A 25,065-nucleotide genomic window follows, 5' to 3' on the forward strand; every position below is an offset into this window, starting at 1 on the left:
GACGACGAAGTTGACGATCAAGAAGACGAATGGAAAGCCAGAAACGATGAAGAAGAAAGAGACTGCTGTGGAAACTCCCGTGGAAACCTCCAACGCATTCTCGGTGCTACCCGACGAATGTGAGTCTACTACTGGGATCGTCACGACGAACGACAAGGAAGGTAAGAATATTGTTGTTGTTGGGGATAGCCAGGAGAACATATTAATTGTTGCATAAAAAAAGGTATAAAAATAGATGGAGCATTAACAGAGTCTGTTTGGGTAGAGTTCGTGGAGGGTCAAGAAAAACTAATTCTAGGTGTAATATACCGACCTCCAGGCTTGGATCACGATAGAGGGAGACTTCTTTGGGACGAAATTGTTAGGGCTTCTGGACACAGTAACGTAGTCATAGTAGGGGATTTTAACTTTAGCCAAATTGACTGGAATTCTTTGACAGGTAATCTAGAGTCCAGTGACTTCATGGAAACAGTTCAGGACTGTTTTCTGAAACAGAGTGTAACTGAACCTACCAGGGGTAATAATTTGCTAGACCTAGTCTTGTCAAATAAGGAAACACTAGTGAATAATCTGGAGATCACTGAAGGGCTTGGCGCAAGTGATCACAAATCCATCACCTTCAGCATTAATTGGGAATGCAAGAATAATGATAATACAGTAAAAATCCCCGATTTTCGTTCTGCCGATTATAATGGACTTAGGGAACATCTGTCTAATCTTGATTGGGGTTATCTAGCTAATGATTTTATTGACGATAATCATACTTATGAATATGAAGGGATCTGCTTTTATGATTGTTTTCTTAATAATGTACACAGTGCCCAGAGTATATACATTCCCCAGAGAGAAATTAGGTCTAATAATAACGATCCCAAATGGGTTAACAGGAGGTTAAAGCATCTATTAGGGGAGAAAAGGGGAATTTATAGGCGCATCAGAAGAGGAGAGGTTAACCTTACTGACCAATATGTTCAGCTTAAAAGAGAAGTAAAAAAGGCGATTAGAAAGGCTAAACGTGACTATGAAATTAGAGTCGCTAATGAATCAAAGACTAATCCAAAGGGGTTCTTTCAAGTGTATAGGACGAAGGTGAAGGAAAAAGTAGGACCTCTGAAATCTGGGAATGGACAGCTGACGGATAATGAACTGGAAATGTGTTCCTTATTTAATGACTATTTTTTGTCAGTTTTTACACAGGAAGATGTAAATGAGATTCCAGTAATTAACAATTATTTAGTTCCTGATGAATTTAAGTTAACTAATATTACTGTCACGAGGGACATGGTTATTAAACAGATAGACAAACTGAAACAAAATAAGTCCCCTGGACCCGATGAGTTGTTTTCAAGGGTACTTAAGGAATGCAAGATGGAGCTTAGTCAGCCATTAACGAGTGTATTCAATGCGTCCATCCTTACCAGTGTTGTGCCAGAGATGTGGAAGATGGCCAATGTGGTTCCTATATTCAAATCAGGGGATAAGTCCACTCCTTCAAATTACCGTCCAATAAGCCTGACATCTACAGTGGGCAAGTTATTAGAATCAATTATAGCTGACATTATCAGAAGTCACTTTGAAGAGCATAACTTGATAAATGAATCTCAGCATGGATTCACGAGAGGTCGTTCCTGCCTGACAAACTTACTGACGTTCTTCAATAGAACATTTGAGGCAGTTGACAGTGATAAGGAATATGATATTGTTTATTTGGATTTTAGTAAAGCCTTCGACAGAGTACCTCACAAGAGACTCTTAAGAAAAGTGGCAGCTCATGGTATAGGAGGTAAAGTTCTAGCATGGATTGAGGCATGGCTTACCAATAGAAAGCAGAGAGTTACCATTAATGGAGTGAAATCTGAATGGGGATTAGTCACTAGTGGCGTTCCACAAGGATCAGTTTTAGGCCCTCTCTTGTTCATAATTTACATTAATGACCTTGATGAAGGGATTACTAGTGACATGAGTAAGTTTGCTGATGATACAAAGATAGGCCGTATAATTTACTCTGAGGAGGATATCAATGAACTCCAGGACGATTTGAACAAATTAATGTCTTGGTCTGAGAAATGGCAGATGAAGTTTAATGTGGATAAGTGTAAGGTACTTGCCCTTGGTAATGAAAATAACCCTCGAAGCTATAATCTAGGTGAAGTAGAGCTTGGTCATACAGAATGTGAAAAAGACTTGGGAGTCATGGTAAGCAGAAATCTAAAGCCAAGACAGCAGTGCCTCAGTGTGCGCAACAAGGCCAACAGATTACTTGGATTTATCTCAAGAAGTATAAGTAACAGAAGTCCAAAAGTTATTTTACAGCTCTATACATCACTAGTGAGGCCTCATTTAGATTATGCTGCTCAGTTTTGGTCCCCTTACTACAGGATGGACATAGACTCATTAGAGAACATACAGAGAAGAATGACTAAAATGATTTACTGTGTAAGGAACCTCCCGTATGAAGATAGACTTAAAGCCTTAAATCTCCACTCTCTGGAGAGGCGTAGAATGAGGGGAGATATCATTGAAGTGTATAAGTGGATGACGGGCATAAACAAGGGAGACATTAATAAAGTACTGAGGGTGTCGAACCAGGTAAGAACCAGGAATAATGGATTTAAGTTGGATAAATTTAGATTTAGAAAGGACATAGGTAAGTACTGGTTTTCTAACAGAGTTGTAGATGCGTGGAACTGTCTTCCCAGTGGGGTGATAGAGGCTAGGACCTTGGGTAGCTTTAAGAAGAGACTGGACAAATATATGAGTGGGAGGGGCTGGGTTTGATTGGTGTTGGGGGGTGCGGGAGTTGTTTCTTGAGTAGCTTTAGGTAGATGTCGTTTTGATAAGGACCTGCCTCGTATGGGCCAGTAGGCCTTCTGCAGTGTTCCTACATTCTTATGTTCTTATCGTCACTCACTGATCGTAACTCACTGGTCGTTACTCACTGGTCGTCACTCACTGATCGTAACTCACTGGTCGTTACTCACTGGTCGTCACTCACTGGTTGTAACTCACTGGTCGTTACTCACTGGTCGTCACTCACTGATCGTAACTCACTGGTCGTTACTCACTGGTCGTCACTCACTGATCGTAACTCACTGGTCGTTACTCACTGGTCGTCACTCACTGGTTGTAACTCGCTGGTCGTCACTTTCTTCCTTTTGTAGGTTTTCCCATCGGAATTGTGTCCATTCACAATAATTTTTAATTTCCAGACGACTTTCAGGTCAGCACTCTCACAAAATTAGACACAAACTTCACGACAAACACACTGACCCTGTCAATCACTTACCCCTCATAGAGCGTCAACTTCGTAACGTATGCCATCACCTGAGTGGCACCCGTGCGACTGCTCACCTAACTTTCAACACACCGTAAACAGTCGAATGACTCAGTGTACACAAACTCCTCGCTTTCCACTCTCCTTGAGCTTACACACACACACATTTCCGCACACCAGCGTTATTGTGCAAACTCTGGCACCTTGCCAAGAGTGTCTGTATTATAATAAACCCCCTTGGCACTCTTGAACTAGTGCCACAGTTGTGGATATCAGAGTGTGCCACGGATTGTGTGCTATTTAAACTCTCAGACATATTTACAAAAGGAAAGTTCAATTGCCAGTGACTATTATGACAACATTACGACAAATGTCATGACATTCAGTGGCTCAACTTTCCCCTGCACCAACAGGATATCAACAATTGTTAAAAATAACAGGAGACGGTCTATTTATACAATAAAAAAAATGCCTTGCAAAGCAAGTTTGCTAAGAGGAGATAAAGCTGAATCTCTGTCTATATATTTTATTGATTCTTAATTTGCAATATACAGTTGACACATAAAATGGCGATGTTGAAGTTATACAACGAATACATTTTCTTCCTGCTAATAAATGTGAGAGACAGCGAGAGACGAGAAAGAGGAAGGAGAGAGAAAGAGAGAGTAAGCAGAGAGGAGAGAGACTACCACCTCTTCAATTCTAGTTCACCCTTCTCAGCCCCACTAATTCGACCAATTAGCTAGAAGCTTCGTTTGCCCGTCTCAGAGTCAATAGCCATCGTTAAGAGCGTCTCAGAGAGTTAGTATTATCTCCCCTAGTTGGCCCGTCCATGAGCTTAACCTGAGAGCAAACATAACTTTGCCAGAGTTGCGCCAGTATCTCTCTGTGAGACAATTTGTGCTTCACGAGAACTTCGAAGCTGGAAAGGAGAGTTTATTTCTCATTTGCTGTGTCTCTGTCGTTCTACCAGCGGAGTGACGTGTGTGTTAAAACTGTCTTAAAACATTTCATCACTACAGTACCATTAACATGAGGTATTTAAAACTGATAAATCTGAGGGTGCACGTTCTGAGTACGTGGGGTACACACAGCATTCCTCTCCCTCTTTTCCTCTTGCGCTGTGGGGTACACACAGCATTCCTCTCCCTCTTTTCCTCTTGCGCTGTGGGGTACAAACAGCATTCCTCTCCCTCCTTTCCTTCCATCTCTATAATGAGAAAACAGCGACTATAGCAATGCACCTCCATCACAGCACTGACACAGCACTGCCACCACCACACTTGAATCATCACCACAGCACTACCACAACGCTATCACTATCACAGTTGTATTATCACAGGGTCACTACATCACTACCACCATCACAATTGTATCACCATCACCAGCACATCACCATCTAAGTAATGACATCACCACAAATACATCACCACAGCACCGCCACAGCACTTCCACCACCATTGCACAACACCATCACAGTTGTATCACCACCACAGCATCGTCAAAATTGTATCACCACCACAGCATCATCACAGGTGTATCACCACCACAGCATCATCACAGGTGTATCACCACCACAGCATCATCACAGTTGTATCACCACCACAGCATCATAAATGCTGTATCACCACCACAGCATCATAAATGCTGCATCACCACCACAGCATCATCACAGTTGTATCACCACCACAGCATCATAAATGCTGTATCACCATCACAGCATCATCACAGTTGTATCACCACCACAACATCATCACAGTTGTATCACCACCACAGCATCATCACAGTTGCATCACCACCACAGCATCATCAGAGTTGTATCACCACCACAGCATCATAAATGCTGTATCACCACCACAGCATCATCACAGTTGTATCACCACCACAACATCATAAATGCTGTATCACCACCACAACATCATCACAGTTGTATCACCACCACATCATCATAAATGCTGTATCACCACCACAGCATCATCACAGTTGTATCACCACCACAACATCATCACAGTTGTATCACCACCACAGCATCATAAATGCTGTATCACCACCACAACATCATCACAGTTGTATCACCACCACAACATCATCACAGTTGTATCACCACCACAGCATCATCACAGTTGTATCACCACCACAGCATCATAAATGCTGTATCACCACCACAGCATCATCACAGTTGTATCACCACCACAACATCATCACAGTTGTATCACCACCACAGCATCATCACAGTTGTATCACCACCACAACATCATCACAGTTGTATCACCACCACAGCATCATAAATGCTGTATCACCACCACAACATTATCACAGTTGTATCACCACCACAACATCATCACAGTTGTATCACCACCACAGCATCATAAATGCTGTATCACCACCACAGCATCATCACAGTTGTATCACCACCACAACATCATCACAGTTGTATCACCACCACAACATCATCACAGTTGTATCACCACCACAGCTTCATAAATGCTGTGTCACCACCACAGCATCATCACAGTTGTATCATCACCACAACATCATCACAGTTGTATCACCACCACAACATCATCACAGTTGTATCACCACCACAGCATCATCACAGTTGTATCATCACCACAACATCATCACAGTTGTATCACCACCACAACATCATCACAGTTGTATCACCAACACAACATCATCACAGTTGTATCACCACCACAACATCATCACAGTTGTATCACCAACACAACATCATCACAGTTGTATCACCACCACAGCATCATCACAGTTGTATTACCACCACAGCATCATCACAGTTGTATCACAACCACAGCATCATCACAGTTGTATCACCACCACAGCATCATCACAGTTGTATCACCACCACAGCATCATCACAGTTGTATCACCACCACAGCATCATCACAGTTGTATCACCACCACAGCATCATCACAGTTGTATCACCACCACAGCATCATCACAGATGTATCACCACCACAGCATCATCACAGTTGTATCACCACCACAGCATCATCACAGATGTATCACCACCACAGCATCATCACAGTTGTATCACCACCACAGCATCATCACAGATGTATCACCACCACAGCATCATCACAGTTGTATCACCACCACAGCATCATCACAGTTGTATCACCACCACAGCATCATCACAGTTGTATCACCACCACAGCATCATCACAGTTTTATCACCACCACAACATCATCACAGTTGTATCACCACCACAGCATCATCACAGTTGTATCACCACCACAGCATCATCACAGTTGTATCACCACCACAGCATCATCACAGTTGTATCACCACCACAGCATCATCACAGTTGTATCACCACCACAGCATCATCACAGTTGTATCACCACCACAGCATCATCACAGTTGTATCACCACCACAGCATCATCACAGTTGTATCACCACAACAGCATCATCACAGTTGTATCACCACCACAGCATCATCACAGGTGTATCACCACCACAGCATCATCACAGTTGTATCACCACCACAGCATCATCACAGGTGTATCACCACCACAGCATCATCACAGTTGTATCACCACCACAGCATCATCACAGTTGTATCACCACCACAGCATCATCACAGTTGTATCACCACCACAGCATCATCACAGTTGTATCACCACCACAGCATCATCACAGGTGTATCACCACCACAGCATCATCACAGTTGTATCACCACCACAGCATCATCACAGTTGTATCACCACCACAGCATCATCACTGGTGTATCACCACCACAGCATCATCACAGTTGTATCACCACCACAACATCATCACAGTTGTATCACCACCACAGCATCATCACAGTTGTATCACCACCACAACATCATCACAGTTGTATCACCACCACAGCATCATAAATGCTGTATCACCACCACAACATCATCACAGTTGTATCACCACCACAACATCATCACAGTTGTATCACCACCACAGCATCATAAATGCTGTATCACCACCACAGCATCATCACAGTTGTATCACCACCACAACATCATCACAGTTGTATCACCACCACAACATCATCACAGTTGTATCACCACCACAGCATCATAAATGCTGTGTCACCACCACAGCATCATCACAGTTGTATCATCACCACAACATCATCACAGTTGTATCACCACCACAACATCATCACAGTTGTATCACCACCACAGCATCATCACAGTTGTATCATCACCACAACATCATCACAGTTGTATCACCACCACAACATCATCACAGTTGTATCACCACCACAACATCATCACAGTTGTATCACCACCACAACATCATCACAGTTGTATCACCAACACAACATCATCACAGTTGTATCACCACCACAGCATCATCACAGTTGTATCACCACCACAGCATCATCACAGTTGTATCACAACCACAGCATCATCACAGTTGTATCACCACCACAGCATCATCACAGTTGTATCACCACCACAGCATCATCACAGATGTATCACCACCACAGCATCATCACAGTTGTATCACCACCACAGCATCATCACAGTTGTATCACCACCACAGCATCATCACAGATGTATCACCACCACAGCATCATCACAGTTGTATCACCACCACAGCATCATCACAGATGTATCACCACCACAGCATCATCACAGTTGTATCACCACCACAGCATCATCACAGATGTATCACCACCACAGCATCATCACAGTTGTATCACCACCACAGCATCATCACAGTTGTATCACCACCACAGCATCATCACAGTTGTATCACCACCACAGCATCATCACAGTTGTATCACCACCACAACATCATCACAGTTGTATCACCACCACAGCATCATCACAGTTGTATCACCACCACAGCATCATCACAGTTGTATCACCACCACAGCATCATCACAGTTGTATCACCACCACAGCATCATCACAGTTGTATCACCACCACAGCATCATCACAGTTGTATCACCATCACAGCATCATCACAGTTGTATCACCACCACAGCATCATCACAGTTGTATCACCACCACAGCATCATCACAGTTGTATCACCACCACAGCATCATCACAGGTGTATCACCACCACAGCATCATCACAGTTGTATCACCACCACAGCATCATCACAGGTGTATCACCACCACAGCATCATCACAGTTGTATCACCACCACAGCATCATCACAGTTGTATCACCACCACAGCATCATCACAGTTGTATCACCACCACAGCATCATCACAGTTGTATCACCACCACAGCATCATCACAGGTGTATCACCACCACAGCATCATCACAGTTGTATCACCACCACAGCATCATCACAGTTGTATCACCACCACAGCATCATCACAGGTGTATCACCACCACAGCATCATCACAGTTGTATCACCACCACAGCATCATCACAGTTGTATCACCACCACAGCATCATCACAGTTGTATCACCACCACAGCATCATCACAGTTGTATCACCACCACAGCATCATCACAGTTGTATCACCACCACAGCATCATCACAGTTGTATCACCACCACAGCATCTCCTACATAGAATTCCCACAAAAACACAATCACATTATCACAAAAAACAAATCCACCACCACCAGCGTCACCGCCGAGCCACCACCACCACCACCACCACTACTTCAGCACCACCACCACCGTAGCACCACCACTACCACGACACAGCCACAACAGCATCAACACCACAGCACCACCACCACAGTACCACCACTATAGCAGGACAACCACCGTAATACCAACACTACAGCAACACCACATCAGCACCACAACACCACCACCATAACAGCAGTAGCATCACCACTACCACAGCACCACCATCACCATCACAGCACTACCACTACCACAGCACCAGCACCTCAGCATCAGCACCACTACCAATACCACAGCATCAACACAGTACTATCACCACCACAGCACTATCACCACCACAGAACCGTCACCACAGCACTACCAGTACCAACACCAAAGCACTACCACCACCACAGGATCAGCATCACAGCATTACCAACACCAGCACAGTACCAACATCACATCACTACCACCACCACAGCAACACCACAGTACCAGCAATACATCACTACCACTACCCCAACACTACCACCACCACCACCACGGCACTACCACCACCACCACAGCACGAACACCACAGCAGCACCACAACACCAGAACCACAAGAGCACCTCGGTACCAGCACCACAGCAGTACTACAACACCAATACCACAGCAGTACCACAGTATTAACACCATAGTAGCACCATAGTAACAACACCACAGGAGCACCGCATCACTACCACTACCAGAGAACCAACACCAGAGCACCACAACCACAAGAGCACCAGCACCACAGTACCAGCACGACAGCAGCACGGCAGCAGCACGACAGCAGCACGACAGCAGCACCACAGCAGCACCACAGCACAGCCCTAGCACCAGCAGCACGACAGCACCAGCGCGACACTAGCACCACAGCAGCACCAACACCACAGTAGCACAACACTAACGTCACAGCACCAACACCACATCAGCACCACAGCACCAACACCATAACACCAACACCGCAGCACCAACGCCACAGCACCAACACCACAGTGCCAACACCTCAGCACCAACACCACAGCAGCACCACAGCGTTAACATCACGGCACCAACACCACACCAGCACCATAACACCAACACCGCAGCACAAACACCATAGTACCAATACCACAGCACCAACACCATAGCACCAACACCACATCACCAACACCACAGCACCATCACCACAGCACCAACACCATTTCAACAACACCACAGCACCAACACCACCACGGCAGCACCACAGCACCAACACCACAGCAGTGCCACAGCAGCACCACAGAACCAACACCACAGCAGCACCACAGCAGCAACACCACAGCAGCACCACAGCAACAACACCAGATCAACACCACAGCACCAACGCCACAGCACCAACACCACAGCACAAACACCACATCAGCACCACAGCACCAACACCACATCAACACCACAGCACCAACACCACAGCACCAACACCATAGCAGCACCACAGCACCAACACCACATCAACACCACAGCACCAGCATCACAGCAGCACCACAGCACCAATACCACATCAACACCACAACAGCACCACAGCACCAACACCACAGCACCAACACCACAGCAGCACCACAGCACCAACACCAGAGCAGCACCACAGCACCAACACCACAGCACCAATACCAAAGCACCAACACCATAGCAGCACCATAGCATCAACACTACAGCACCAATACCACAGCACCAACACATTACCAACACCAATGCAGCAACACCACATCAGTACCACAGCACTAACACAGCATCAACACCACAGCACCAACACCACATCAACACCACAGAACCAACACCACAGCACCAGCATCACAGCACCAACACCACAGCACCAACACCACAGCAGCACCACAGCACCAACACCACAGCACCAACAAAACAGCAGCACTACAGCACCAACACCACAACACCAACACCACAGCAGCGCCACAGCACCAACACCACAGCACCAACACATCACCAACACCAGTGCAGCAACACCACAGCACCAGCACCACAGCAACAACACCACATCAGTACCCCAGCAACAACACCACATCAACACCACAGAACCAACACCACAGCACCAGCATCACAGCACCAACACCACAGCACCAACACCACAGCAGCGCCACAGCACCAACACCACAGCACCAACACATCACCAACACCAGTGCAACAACACCACAGCACAAGCACCACAGCAACAACACCACATCAGTACCCCAGCAACAACACCACATCAGTACCACAGCACCAATACCACATCAACACCACAGCACCAGCACCATAGCACCACCACCACAGCACCAGTACAATAGCACCACCACCACAGCACCAGCACAATAGCACCACCACCACAGCACCAGCACCATAGCACCAACACCACAGCGCCAACAAAACAGCACCAAAACCACAGCATCAACATCCACAGCACCAACACCACAGCAGCTCCAATACCAACAACACCAACACCACAACACCAACACCACATCAACACCACAGCGCGAACACCACATCAACACCACAGCACCAGTGCCACAGCACCAGCACCACAGCACCAGTACCACAGCACCAGTACCACAGCACCAACACCACAGCACCAGCACCACAGCACCAGCACCACAGCACCAGCACCACAGCATCAACACCACAGCAGCACCACAGTACTAAGAGCTGCGTGAGCAACACTGCAACTTTAACACCAGTGGACCATACAGTCTGCGGCTCCACCTTCTTGTTTCCTTGTGTGTATTTGCGGATTACACTCTTGTCTGTGTATGTATCCTCGTGTATCATATGTGTGTGTGTGTATATATATATGTGTTTGCTTTCATCACTTGTGTTTGTGTATCATATGTGTAAATATCATATGTGTCTGCATGTGTTTTGTGTGTATACTACTGTATGTCTGCTCGTGTTTGTGCTGTATGTGTGTCCGCACTTGTGTGTGTTCGTGCATGTGTGCGGGCCCCTGCATGTGTGTGGCTTTGCAACGAATTGTTACAAAGCTAGAAACCTGCTAGATGCTAGAGGGGGATCAATAAGATGACCTTGTGGCATTTTCTGGTAGATGTCTATGTTAATAGACGTCGCATTATGTAGCATTATGTGTGTGTGTGTGTGTGTGTGTGTGTGTGTGTGTGTGTGTGTGTGTGTGTGTGTGTGTGTGTGTGTGTGTGTCTGTGTGTGTGTCTGTGTCTGTGTGCATGTATATATGTGCATTTGAATATATGTATGTTTGTATACATGTATATATGCATTCATATATGGATGCATGTAAACATATATGTATATGTGCGTGTTTGCGATTGCTTGCGTGCGTGCATGGGAGTATACGTCATGTCTGCCCGTATGTTCAATATGTACCTCTTTGTGCACATCTGAAAATAAGAGTACACACAGAGTACACACGTAACAAGTTACACAAGAATAAGAAAATCATGAAAATATGTGAAATATACCTTCAAAACAAAGATATTTGTTGAATAATAATTGGTAAAGTATAAAAGAACATGACAAGACACGAAGATGAGGAATGATTAAGAATATTTAAACTTAAGTTTATTTAAACAATATGCTAAATATATTAAAGAAAAAAATAGTGAACCAAGGAATAAGAGTAAATAAAAAAAGTTTGACATCTAATACCAAGTATAAAATTAGTGCACATGACAGGGAAAATATATGTATTAGAGAAAGTGAGTGCACATGACAGGGAAAATATATGTATTAGAGAAAGTGAGTGCACATGACAGGGAAAATATATGTATTAGAGAAAGTGAGTGTACATGACAGGGAAAATATATGTATTAGAGAAAGTGAGTGCACATGACAGGGAAAATATATGTATTAGAGAAAGTGAGTGTACATGACAAGGAAAATATATGTATTAGAGAAAGTGAGTGTACATGACAGGGAAAATATATGTATTAGAGAAAGTGAGTGTACATGACAGGGAAAATATATGTATTAGAGAAAGTGAGTGCACATGACAGGGAAAATATATGTATTAGAGAAAGTGAGTGCACATGACAGGGAAAATATATGTATTAGAGAAAGTGAGTGTACATGACAAGGAAAATACATGAATTAGAGAAAGTGAGTGTACATGACAAGGAAAATATATGAATTAGAGAAAGTGAGTGAACATGACAGGGAAAATATATGTATTAGAGAAAGTGAGTGCACATGACAGGGAAAATACATGAATTAGAGAAAGTGAGTGCACATGACAGGGAAAATACATGAATTAGAGAAAGTGAGTGTACATGACAGGGAAAATACATGAATTAGAGAAAGTGAGTGCACATGACAGGGAAAATACATGAATTAGAGAAAGTAAGTGTACATGACAGGGAAAATACATGAATTAGAGAAAGTAAGTGTACATGACAGGGAAAATACATGAATTAGAGAAAGTAAGTGTACATGACAGGGAAAATACATGAATTAGAGAAAGTAAGTGTACTTGACAGGGAAAATACATGAATTAGAGAAAGTAAGTGTACATGACAGGGAAAATACATGAATTAGAGAAAGTGAGTGCACATGACAGGGAAAATACATGAATTAGAGAAAGTAAGTGCACATGACAGGGAAAATACATGAATTAGAGAAAGTAAGTGTACATGACAGGGAAAATACATGAATTAGAGAAAGTGAGTGCACATGACAGGGAAAATACATGAATAAGAGAAAGTGAGTGCACATGACAGGGAAAATACATGTATTAGAGAAAGTTAGTGCACATGACAAGGAAAATACATGAATAAGAGAAAGTGAGTGCACATGATAGGGAAAATACATGAATAAGAGAAAGTGAGTGCACATGATAGGGAAAATACATGAATAAGAGAAAGTGAGTGCACATGATAGGGAAAATACATGAATAAGAGAAAGTGAGTGCACATGATAGGGAAAATACATGAATAAGAGAAAGTGAGTGCACATGATAGGGAAAATACATGAATAAGAGAAAGTGAGTGCACATGATAGGGAAAATACACGTATTAGAGAAAGTGAGTGTACATTACAGGGGAATAAGAATTTAACTAAACATGAATAAATGCCTGGATAATGTAATACCAACAAAGTTGCAACGATCATATATACAAATCGTAGATAGGACAATAGATAAAAAAGGAAGGACCATAAGACAGTGTCAAACTAAATATCATAAGGTATAGAGGAAGCCAAATTACCTAAAAATATAATAAACAGGGAAGCGTTTTAAATATTTTGATCAACAATTGAAAGGGAGAGATCAGAGAGAGACTAGTGAAATAATAATGAAGATTATTTAAAACTCCTATTTTAGAATACATATAATCCACTATTTAATATTACAAAGAGAATAATTTGATTGTATAAGAGAAGGATTATTTCAGTTAGTAATAATAATAAAAATCAACAATGAAACTCACAAAATATTACAGCAGCTTGATTTTGCATAAATTTTGGCAGGAACAGAACCACTAAATTTGTCAGTGTGGTAACAAATATATTTTTTTTTCACTCGACAATTAAGAGAAAGCAACTCCTATGACAAAAAAAATCAATACTGGCTTAATTCTTACTAAAACCAGGAAAAAAAATCCTCTGTGTGACCCTTTTGTGAACCAACCGATTAAAATTAATTGTTTTATGGGAAATAACGTGTAACTTAGACAAGGAAACTTAAAACTTCAAAGAGCTATGACACAGATAAGAGCGAAAATAAACTTAACTTTGAAGGTATTCCACAAACCCACTAATAACAATAATTAACTTCGCTACCTATTTTAATACGCCAGTTGAACAAAACGAGGTGCAGTAATTGGTTCATTCTAGGAGCACACAGAATATGTTCATCACCCATATTCCTAGATGAAAACTGCGACTAAATTAATATCATCATAGAACTTGACCATCTACAACACTTCGTCAGTGACTGCAGGAGAAGAGCAGAGAAGATATAACACAGTGCCAGACAAGATTCCAGCCACAATGAAAACAATTCTACTTAACAACACAAGCAATAACCTTACCAAATATATACCCAAAGCCAACATCAGAGTTACCATCAAAAACAAGACTGCCAGTGTGTACATGATATCCTGTGGAGGATGTCACAAGTTTTATGTTGGTGATAACTTCTAGGGACCTGAATACAAACATCAGCGTGCACAGAAGTGCATACCAAAGAGATGACACGAGCAACGCCTGTACTCTTCACCGGAATATAGAGAACTTGAGGAGAGATAGTTCGGAAATGATGGATATCTAAAGATACTCTGCAGTCAGGCGAGAAATCTTAAATATTATTGTGGATTGGTATGGGGTGCATAATGTAGATATTCAACTGACTAACTAGTGTGGACTCCCATCCTCACCATGATAACAGCGTATGGATGGCTAATCACTCTACATAGAGTACCATTTGTGCACATTCAGAGTGTGAATAATATAAATGTTAAGGACCAAGGGATTACACCACAGGAAAACACTTCTGGTATACTCAAAAAAAAGTGTAACAACAAAATGAGGGTAAACAAAAGTACGAACAGCGCTAATCGTCAAAATCTAGCACGAGAAAATAGTGATCATTAGAAATTGGAGAGGAGGAAATTAGTAGAATAGACAAACAAGAATTCGAAGTGGAAATGACAGTATATTATACTGAAGACTGGACACCCACAAACAGATCCCTGTAGCTACGATGTGGTAGTCTACACTTATAAACTTACACTAGTTAGTTACACTGAAACAGGAGAGAATGTACGTAAGAGAAAATTACCAAAAAACTGGACAAACTAGAAGAGAGCAAGTGGAAGTGGGTTTAAAGAAATATTTAGAAGTGCAAAGTTGCACTATGCAACGATCTTTACATAACTAGTCAACACACTGAGGCCTGTGTCCAGAAACACCTGTCACGTCCAGGGAACTAAACTTAAAGCTGACAAAAAAAAACTTGTCTATAGATTATACAAAAACAAACAGACGTATAATAGTGTTGAATATTTAAAATAAACAGACATTTGGAGACATGACAAAAACGTTGACATAACGAAGCATTTGAAAGAAACACAGAGATTACATATAACAACGTTGAGAAAGACAGAGAGATTTAGGAGTCACCTAATGGAACACTGTGAATAATATGACTCATGGAACACTGAGACTAATAAGATTCATGGAACACTGAGAATAATAAGCCTCGTGGAACACTGAGAATAATAAGCCTCGTGGAACACTGAGAATAATAAGGCTCATAGAACACTGCGAGAATAATAAAACTCATGGAACACTGAGAATAATAAGATTCATGGAACACTGAGACTAATAAGACTCATGGAACACTGAGAATAATAAGATTCATGGAACACTGAGAATAATAAGACTCATGGAACACTGAGAATAATAAGGCTCATGGAACACTAAGAAAAATATAAGGACCACATCTTCAATATAAGATAATCTCTGCATATTGGCATTAAAGAAATATTGACATTTAAAGCTGACTTAGGTTTTAGAAATATAACCACAGCTTGAGCTGATCATTTACAATATTTTTTGACAACGAGACGTCATGGAAGAATTTATTAGGAACAAAGAATAACCTAAGACGTTCGCAGAGGTTTTCAGAAATATTGCTGAAAAAAGATGTCACTCCATGCATGACTGGAAGTCAGGGAGAGGGGAGCATTCCACCCGTCCCCTTCCCACTCATCACTGCTGCCACCCCTCCCCTTCCCACCCATCATTGATGCCACCCCTCCCCTTCCCACCCATCGCTGCTCCCATCCCTCTCCTTCCCACCCATCACTGATGCCACCCCTCCCCTTCCTACCCATCACTGCTCCCAGCCCTCTTCTTCCCACCCATCACTGCTGCCACCCTTCCCCTTCCCACCCATCACTACTATCCCTTCCCTTCCTACCCATCACTGCTGTCACTCCTCCCTTTTCCACCCACCACTGCTACCCGTAAACTTCCAGGCACCACCATTCTCACCACCACTCTTTAATCATGACCAGTAGCGAAGAATCAGGTAGACTGACAATCCCTCTACTACGTTCCCACTCACCTCCCTCTCCTCTTCTTGGTCCTCTTCTCACACCTCTCATTTCTCCCTCTCCTATTCCCTTGCTTCGTCTTTCATCCTTATCAATACACTAGATAATATTCCCTATTTTGTTCAATAATTCAATAATTTCTTCGCTGTATTATGAGAAGCTTAGTCCCGAGGTAGTTCGGCTCACGACCGGAAAGAGGTCACAGATTCGACTCCCGGACCGATAAAGCGTGTGGGCAAATTGCATGACGTCTTTACTACATCAGCTAACTTAGCAGTATAAAAACCCGTACCTGTGTGTTAACCAAGTGTTGCGAGTCGCATCCTAGGAAATAACTTAGACAAGCGTGTTAGAAAACTGCAGTTCTGCTGGAAGTTATGTGTTGGATTCAATACCACTGTGTAAGAGCACTCCAGAGCTGCTGAGCTGGACTCAGTGCCACTGTGTAAGAGGTCTCCAGACCTGCTGAGCTGGACTCAGTGCCACTGTGTAAGAGGTCTCCAGACCTGCTGAGCTGGGCTCAGTGCCACTGTGTAAGAGGTCTCCAGACCTGCTGAGCTGGACTCAGTGCCACTGTGTAAGAGGTCTCCAGACCTGCTGAGCTGGACTCAGTGCCACTGTGTAAAAGGTCTCCAGACCTGCTATGGTACGTAAGACACATAGGCAACATTTAGGCAACTTTATTCCGAAACGTTTCGCCTACACAGTAGGCTTCTTCAGTCGAGTGCAGAAAGTAGGCAGAAGCAGTAGTAATGTGAAGACGATGTAATGAGTCCATCACTTCTCCAGGCTGAAGGACTGACAACCTCAAATCTACGAATTCAAGGGTGATGGACTGATTACATCGTCTTCACATCTCTACTGCTCCTGCCCACTTTCTGTACTCGACTGAAGAAGCCTACTGTGTAGGCGAAACGTTTCAGAATAAAGTTGCCTAACTGTTGCCTATGTATCTTACCTACCAACCTGTCGGTATTGTATACATTTTTGATATTCACAGACCTGCTGTGCTGGACTCAATACCACTCTGTAAGAGTTTTCCAGACCTGCTGTGCTGGACTCAATACCACTCTGTAAGAACTTTCCAGACCTGCTGTAAATATTTAGAAGTTAGGTGAAGAAATGTATCAGTATAGCATTGAAAATTAGTTGGACAAATATTTTTGTTAGTGGGGTTTGGTTTGAGAAGGACCTGCCTAGTATGGGCCAATAGGCCTTCTGCTGTCTTCCTCCATTCTTATGTACTTATATTACCTTGTGTTTAATATATTAACTCCAATTTCTCTTTCCTTACTCGCCCTCCCCTCTACATCTCTCTTTAACTTCTCCCCCCCCTCTCTCTCTCAACTCTTACCCCTTTTACTCTCTCATTCCTTTTCTCATTCTACTTTCTCCCTGCCTGCCAAGGCAAGATAAATCAAAGTAATTTATAATATACGTAGTTTACAGAAGTTGATGGGATATGTAATATAGTAAAACACAGTAAACAGCATAACCGAGACAACTCACAGGGGTGACAGATGTCTTCCTCCCACACCATTACCAAGAAGTTAACAGGAAGAAGAGGGGATAGAACAAAAAGAGAACAATACGGTGACTGGAATAATACACAACTAGCTGACACATAGGAGCAAGAAAAGCTTACGACGACGTTTCGGTCCGACTTGGACCATTTACAAAGTCACACTAACACAAGAGTGAGGGAGCAAGTAGAACCGAAACGTCGTCGAAAGGTTTTGTCTCTCTCTTATATGCGGGTTATATGAGTAAGAGGGAAAAGTTTAGTGTTGCTAGTCGATGGATGTTGTAGATATGACAAGAGGGTGAGTGCCAAGACTTCGCTGATTAATAATACTGGATACAAAGTATCGGTAAAACTGAAGTCATCGCACAGAAGGAGAATTCCCAGGTCGGGGTATGATAATAACAATGCAGTGACAAGCATTAATGAAGATGGCTGTTACAACCTGCAGAGAGTTCCGGGGGTCAACGTCCCCTCGGCCCGGTCTGTGACCAGGCCTCATGGTGGATCAGGGTCTGATCAGCCAGGTTGTATTGCTGGCTGCACGCAATCCAACGTACGAGCCACAGCCCGGCTGGTCAGGTACCGACTTTAGGTGCTTGTCCAGTGTCTGCTTGAAGACAGCCAGGGGTCTATTGGTAATCCCCCTTATGTATGCTGGGAGGCAGTTGAACAGTTTTGGGCCCCTGACACTTATTGTGCTGTCTCTTAACGTGCTAGTGGCACCCCTGCTTTTCACTGGGGGGATGTTGCATCGTCTGCCGAGACTTTTGCTTTCATAGGGAGTGATTTTCGTGGGAAAGTTTGGCACTAGTCCCTCTAGGATTTTCCAGGTGTAAAAGCAAAGACAGAGCCAAGGTTCGGATTTCTGGCATTTTCAGTGAGAGTGAAGCAGACTTGATGTCCCTAGACCAAACACTGGGAAACTTCGAGATCCGTGAGAGTGAGGGAGCCAACATACCCACAAAGCTAGATTATATTCTCTTTCAGTGAATCAGAAGAAATGAAGCAGTGTTTGCGTGCCCTTAATGAAAAGCGAACATTGTACTGATCATAATACCAAGTGAAGCTGGAACAAACCGAGGTACACAAGAGATGAGACGACGAAAACAAGGGAACTCTATACTCTGGCAGACTGAATAAACTCCTTTGAGTCAGAAAACAATATCATATTTGGTTGAAAGTAAGACGTGGAATCTCTCTCGTCTTACACTGGGACTCCATAATACTCATATGTAAATTATCTGCCAGTACAATATGATTTATGCATTTCAATGTTCGTAAATGATGCTAAAATTAAGACAATGATGCAAGAGTATGAGAACTATATGGAACTAAACGAATTTCTAGACAGATAGTACAACTGATAAAGCGACCCCTGATCTGATTTCATTCCTCTTAATGAGATAGACCGATGAAAAAAATAACTTGGAGAGATGGACAAGCAAAAGAATAATAAAAAAAAAAAAACCCACAGGACCGAGCATTGACGACAAATCTCTAACTTGAAGCTGTCAATGAGAATAATGTACACAGCACCAGTGTGTGGTACACAGCACCAGTGTGTGGTACACAGCACCAGTGTGTGGTACACAGCACCAATGTGTGGTACACAGCACCAGTGTGTGGTACACAACACCAGTGTGTGGTAGACAGCACCAGTGTGTGGTACAAAGCACCAGTGTGTGGTACACAGCACCAGAGTGTGGTACACAACACCAGTGTGTGGTACACAGCACCAGTGTGTGGTACACAGCACCAGTGTGTGGTACACAGCACCAGTGTGTGGTACACAGCACAAGTGTGTGGTACACAGCACCAGTGTGTGGTACACAGCACCAGTGTGTGGTACACAGCACCAGTGTGTGGTACACAGCACCAGTGTGTGGTACACAGCACCAGTGTGTGATACACAACACAAGTGTGTGGTACACAGCACCAATGTGTGGTACACAGCACCAGTGTGTGGTACACAGCACAAGTGTGTGGTACACAGCACCAGTGTGTGGTACACAGCACCAGTGTGTGGTACACAACACCAGTGTGTGGTACACAGCACCAGTGTGTGGTACACAACACCAGTGTGTGGTACACAACACCAGTGTGTGGTAGACAGCACCAGTGTGTGGTACACAGCACCAGTGTGTGGTACACAACACCAGTGTGTGGTACACAACACCAGTGTGTGGTACAGAGAACCAGTGTGTGGTACAGAGCACCAGTGTGTGGTACACAGCACCAGTGTGTGGTACACAGCACCAGTGTGTGGTACACAGCACCAGTGTGTGGTACACAGCACCAGTGTGTGGTACACAACACCAGTGTGTGGTAGACAGCACCAGTGTGTGGTACAGAGCACCAGTGTGTGGTACAGAGCACCAGTGTGTGGTACACAACACCAGTGTGTGGTACACAGCACCAGTGTGTGGTACACAACACCAGTGTGTGGTACACAGCACCAGTGTGTGGTACACAGCACCAGTGTGTGGTACACAGCACCAGTGTGTGGTACACAACACCAGTGTGTGGTAGACAGCACAAGTGTGTGGTACACAGCACCAGTGTGTGGTACACAACACCAGTGTGTGGTACACAGCACAAGTGTGTGGTACACAGCACCAGTGTGTGGTACACAACACCAGTGTGTGGTAGACAGCACAAGTGTGTGGTACACAGCACCAGTGTGTGGTACACAACACCAGTGAGTGGTACACAGCACCAGTGTGTGGTACACAGTACCAGTGTGTGGTACACAGCACCAGTGTGTGGTACACAACACCAGTGTGTGGTACACAGCACCAGTGTGTGGTACACAGCACCAGTGTGTGGTACACAACACCAGTGTGTGGTACACAGCACCAGTGTGTGGTACACAGCACCAGTGTGTGGTACACAGCACCAGTGTGTGGTACACAACACCAGTGTGTGGTAAACAGCACAAGTGTGTGGTACACAGCACCAGTGTGTGGTACACAACACCAGTGTGTGGTACACAGCACCAGTGTGTGGTACACAGCACCAGTGTGTGGTACACAGCACCAGTGTGTGGTACACAACACCAGTGTGTGGTACACAGCACCAGTGTGTGGTACACAGCACCAGTGTGTGGTACACAACACCAGTGTGTGGTACACAGCACCAGTATGTGGTACACAACACCAGTGTGTGGTACACAGCACCAGTGTGTGGTACACAGCACCAGTGTGTGGTACACAACACCAGTGTGTGGTAGACAGCACAAGTGTGTGGTACACAGCACCAGTGTGTGGTACACAACACCAGTGTGTGGTACACAGCACCAGTGTGTGGTACACAGCACCAGTGTGTGGTACACGGCACCAGTGTGTGGTACACAACACCAGTGTGTGGTACACAACACCAGTGTGTGGTACACAACACCAGTGTGTGGTACACAGCACCAGTGTGTGGTACACAGCACCAGTGTGTGGTACACAACACCAGTGTGTGGTACACAGCACCAGTGTGTGGTACACAGCACCAGTGTGTGGTACACAGCACCAGTGTGTGGTTCACAACACCAGTGTGTGGTACACAGCACCAGTGTGTGGTACAGAGCACCAGTGTGTGGTACACAACACCAGTATGTGGTACACAACACCAGTGTGTGGTACACAGCACCAGTGTGTGGTACACAACACCAGTGTGTGGTACACAGCACCAGTGTGTGGTACACAGCACCAGTGTGTGGTACACAGCACCAGTGTGTGGTACACAACACCAGTGTGTGGTACACAACACCAGTGTGTGGTACACAGCACCAGTGTGTGGTACACAACACCAGTGTGTGGTACACAGCACCAGTGTGTGGTACACAACACCAGTGTGTGGTACACAGCACCAGTGTGTGGTACAGAGCACCAGTGTGTTGTACACAACACCAGTGTGTGGGACACAGCACCAGTGTGTGGTACAGAGCACCAGTGTGTGGTACACAACACCAGTGTGTGGTACACAGCACCAGTGTGTGGTACAGAGCACCAGTGTGTGGTACACAGCATCAGTGTGTGGGACACAGCACCAGTGTGTGGTACACAACACCAGTGTGTGGTACACAGCACCAGTGTGTGGTACACATCACCAGTGTGTGGTACACAGCACCAGTGTGTGGTACAGAGCACCAGTGTGTGGTACACAGCACCAGTGTGTGGGACACAGCACCAGTGTGTGGTACACAGCACCAGTGTGTGGTACACAGCACCAGTGTGTGGTACACAGCACCAGTGTGTGGTACAGAGCACCAGTGTGTGGTACACAGCACCAATGTGTGGTACACAGCACCAGTGTGTGGGACACAGCACCAGTGTGTGGTACACAGCACCAGTGTGTGGTACAGAGCACCAGTGTGTGGTACACAGCATCAGTGTGTGGGACACAGCACCAGTGTGTGGTACACAGCACCAGTGTGTGGTACACAGCACCAGTGTGTGGTACACAACACCAGTGTGTGGTACACAACACCAGTGTGTGGTGCACAACACCAGTGTGTGGTACAGAGCACCAGTGTGTGGTACACATCACCAGTGTGTGGTACACAGCACCAGTGTGTGGTACACAGCACCAGTGTGTGGTACACAGCACCAGTGTGTGGTACACAGCACTAGTGTGTGGTACACAGCACCAGTGTGTGGTACACAACACCAGTGTGTGGTACACAACACCAGTGTGTGGTACACAAAACCAGTGTGTGGTACACAGCACCAGTGTGTGTGGTACACATCACGAGTGTGTGGTACACAACACCAGTGTGTGATACACAGCACCAGTATGTGGTACACAGCACCAGTGTGTGGTACACAACACCAGTGTGTGGTACACAACACCAGTGTGTGGTACACAGCACCAGTGTGTGGTACACAGCACCAGTGTGTGGTACACAACACCAGTGTGTGGTACACAACACCAGTGTGTGGTACACAACACCAGTGTGTGGTACATAGCACCAGTGTGTGGTACACATCACCAGTGTGTGGTACACAGCACCAGTGTGTGGTACAGAGCACCAGTGTGTAGTACACAACACCAGTGTGTGGTACACAGCACTAGTGTGTGGGACACAGCACCAGTGTGTGGTACACAGCACTAGTGTGTGGTACACAGCACCAGTGTGTGGTACACAACACCAGTGTGTGGTACACAACACCAGTGTGTGGTACACAACACCAGTGTGTGGTACACAGCACCAGTGTGTGTGGTACACATCACGAGTGTGTGGTACACAGCACCAGTGTGTGGTACACAACACCAGTGTGTGGTACACAGCACCAGTGTGTGGTACACAACACCAGTGTGTGGTACACAACACCAGTGTGTGGTACACAGCACCAGTGTGTGGTACACAACACCAGTGTGTGGTACACAGCACCAGTGTGTGGTACACAACACCAGTGTGTGGTACACAGCACCAGTGTGTGGTACAGAGCACCAGTGTGTGGTACACAACACCAGTGTGTGGGACACAGCACCAGTGTGTGGTACAGAGCACCAGTGTGTGGTACACAACACCAGTGTGTGGTACACAGCACCAGTGTGTGGTACAGAGCACCAGTGTGTGGTACTCAGCATCAGTGTGTGGGACACAGCACCAGTGTGTGGTACACAACACCAGTGTGTTGTACACAGCACCAGTGTGTGGTACACATCACCAGTGTGTGGTACACAGCACCAGTGTGTTGTACAGAGCACCAGTGTGTGGTACACAGCACCAGTGTGTGGGACACAGCACCAGTGTGTGGTACACAGCACCAGTGTGTGGTACAGAGCACCAGTGTGTGGTACACAGCACCAGTGTGTGGTACAGAGCACCAGTGTGTGGTACACAGCACCAGTGTGTGGTACACAGCACCAGTGTGTGGGACACAGCACCAGTGTGTGGTACACAGCACCAGTGTGTGGTACAGAGCACCAGTGTGTGGTACACAGCATCAGTGTGTGGGACACAGCACCAGTGTGTGGTACACAGCACCAGTGTGTGGTACACAGCACCAGTGTGTGGTACACAACACCAGTGTCTGGTACACAACAACAGTGTGTGGTACACAGCACCAGTGTGTGGTACACAGCACCAGTGTGTGGTACACAGCACCAGTGTGTGGTACACAGCACCAGTGTGTGGTACACAACAACAGTGTGTGGTACACAACACCAGTGTGTGGTACACAGCACCAGTGTGTGGTACACAGCACCAGTGTCTGGTACACAACAACAGTGTGTGGTACACAACACCAGTGTGTGGTACACAGCACCAGTGTGTGGTACACAACAACAGTGTGTGGTACACAGCACCAGTGTGTGGTACACAACACCAGTGTGTGGTACACAACACCAGTGTGTGGAACACAGCACCAGTGTGTGGTACACATCACCAGTGTGTGGTACACAACACCAGTGTGTGGTACACAGCACCAGTGTGTGGTACACAGCACCAGTGTGTGGTACACAACACCAGTGTGTGGTACACAGCACCAGTGTGTGGTACACAGCACCAGTGTGTGGTACACAGCACCAGTGTGTGGTACACAGCACCAGTGTGTGGTACACAACACCAGTGTGTGGTACACAACACCAGTGTGTGGTGCACAACACCAGTGTGTGGTACAGAGCACCAG

At 45.1% G+C, this 25,065-nt stretch overlaps 1 protein-coding gene across 4 annotated transcripts in view; it reads right to left on the reverse strand.

Moving 5' to 3' along the window:
* The window catches only part of Hasp (Hig-anchoring scaffold protein), an 809,679-nt gene that overhangs the window by 348,437 nt on the left and 436,177 nt on the right, over positions 1–25,065 (reverse strand). Inside the window, exon 1 of one of the 4 annotated variants that reach the window (XM_070079937.1) lies at positions 3,287–3,392. The exons of the other annotated variants lie outside the window; for them this stretch is intronic. Within the exon in view, the coding sequence (XP_069936038.1) occupies positions 3,287–3,293 (7 nt within the window). The 5' untranslated portion in view covers positions 3,294–3,392. Of the gene's footprint in view, positions 1–3,286; positions 3,393–25,065 lie in introns of those variants that run through there. 4 annotated transcript variants of the gene reach the window in all.

Source organism: Cherax quadricarinatus, chromosome 6 (genome assembly GCF_038502225.1).
Source record: "Cherax quadricarinatus isolate ZL_2023a chromosome 6, ASM3850222v1, whole genome shotgun sequence".
Classification (NCBI taxonomy): domain Eukaryota; kingdom Metazoa; phylum Arthropoda; class Malacostraca; order Decapoda; family Parastacidae; genus Cherax; species Cherax quadricarinatus.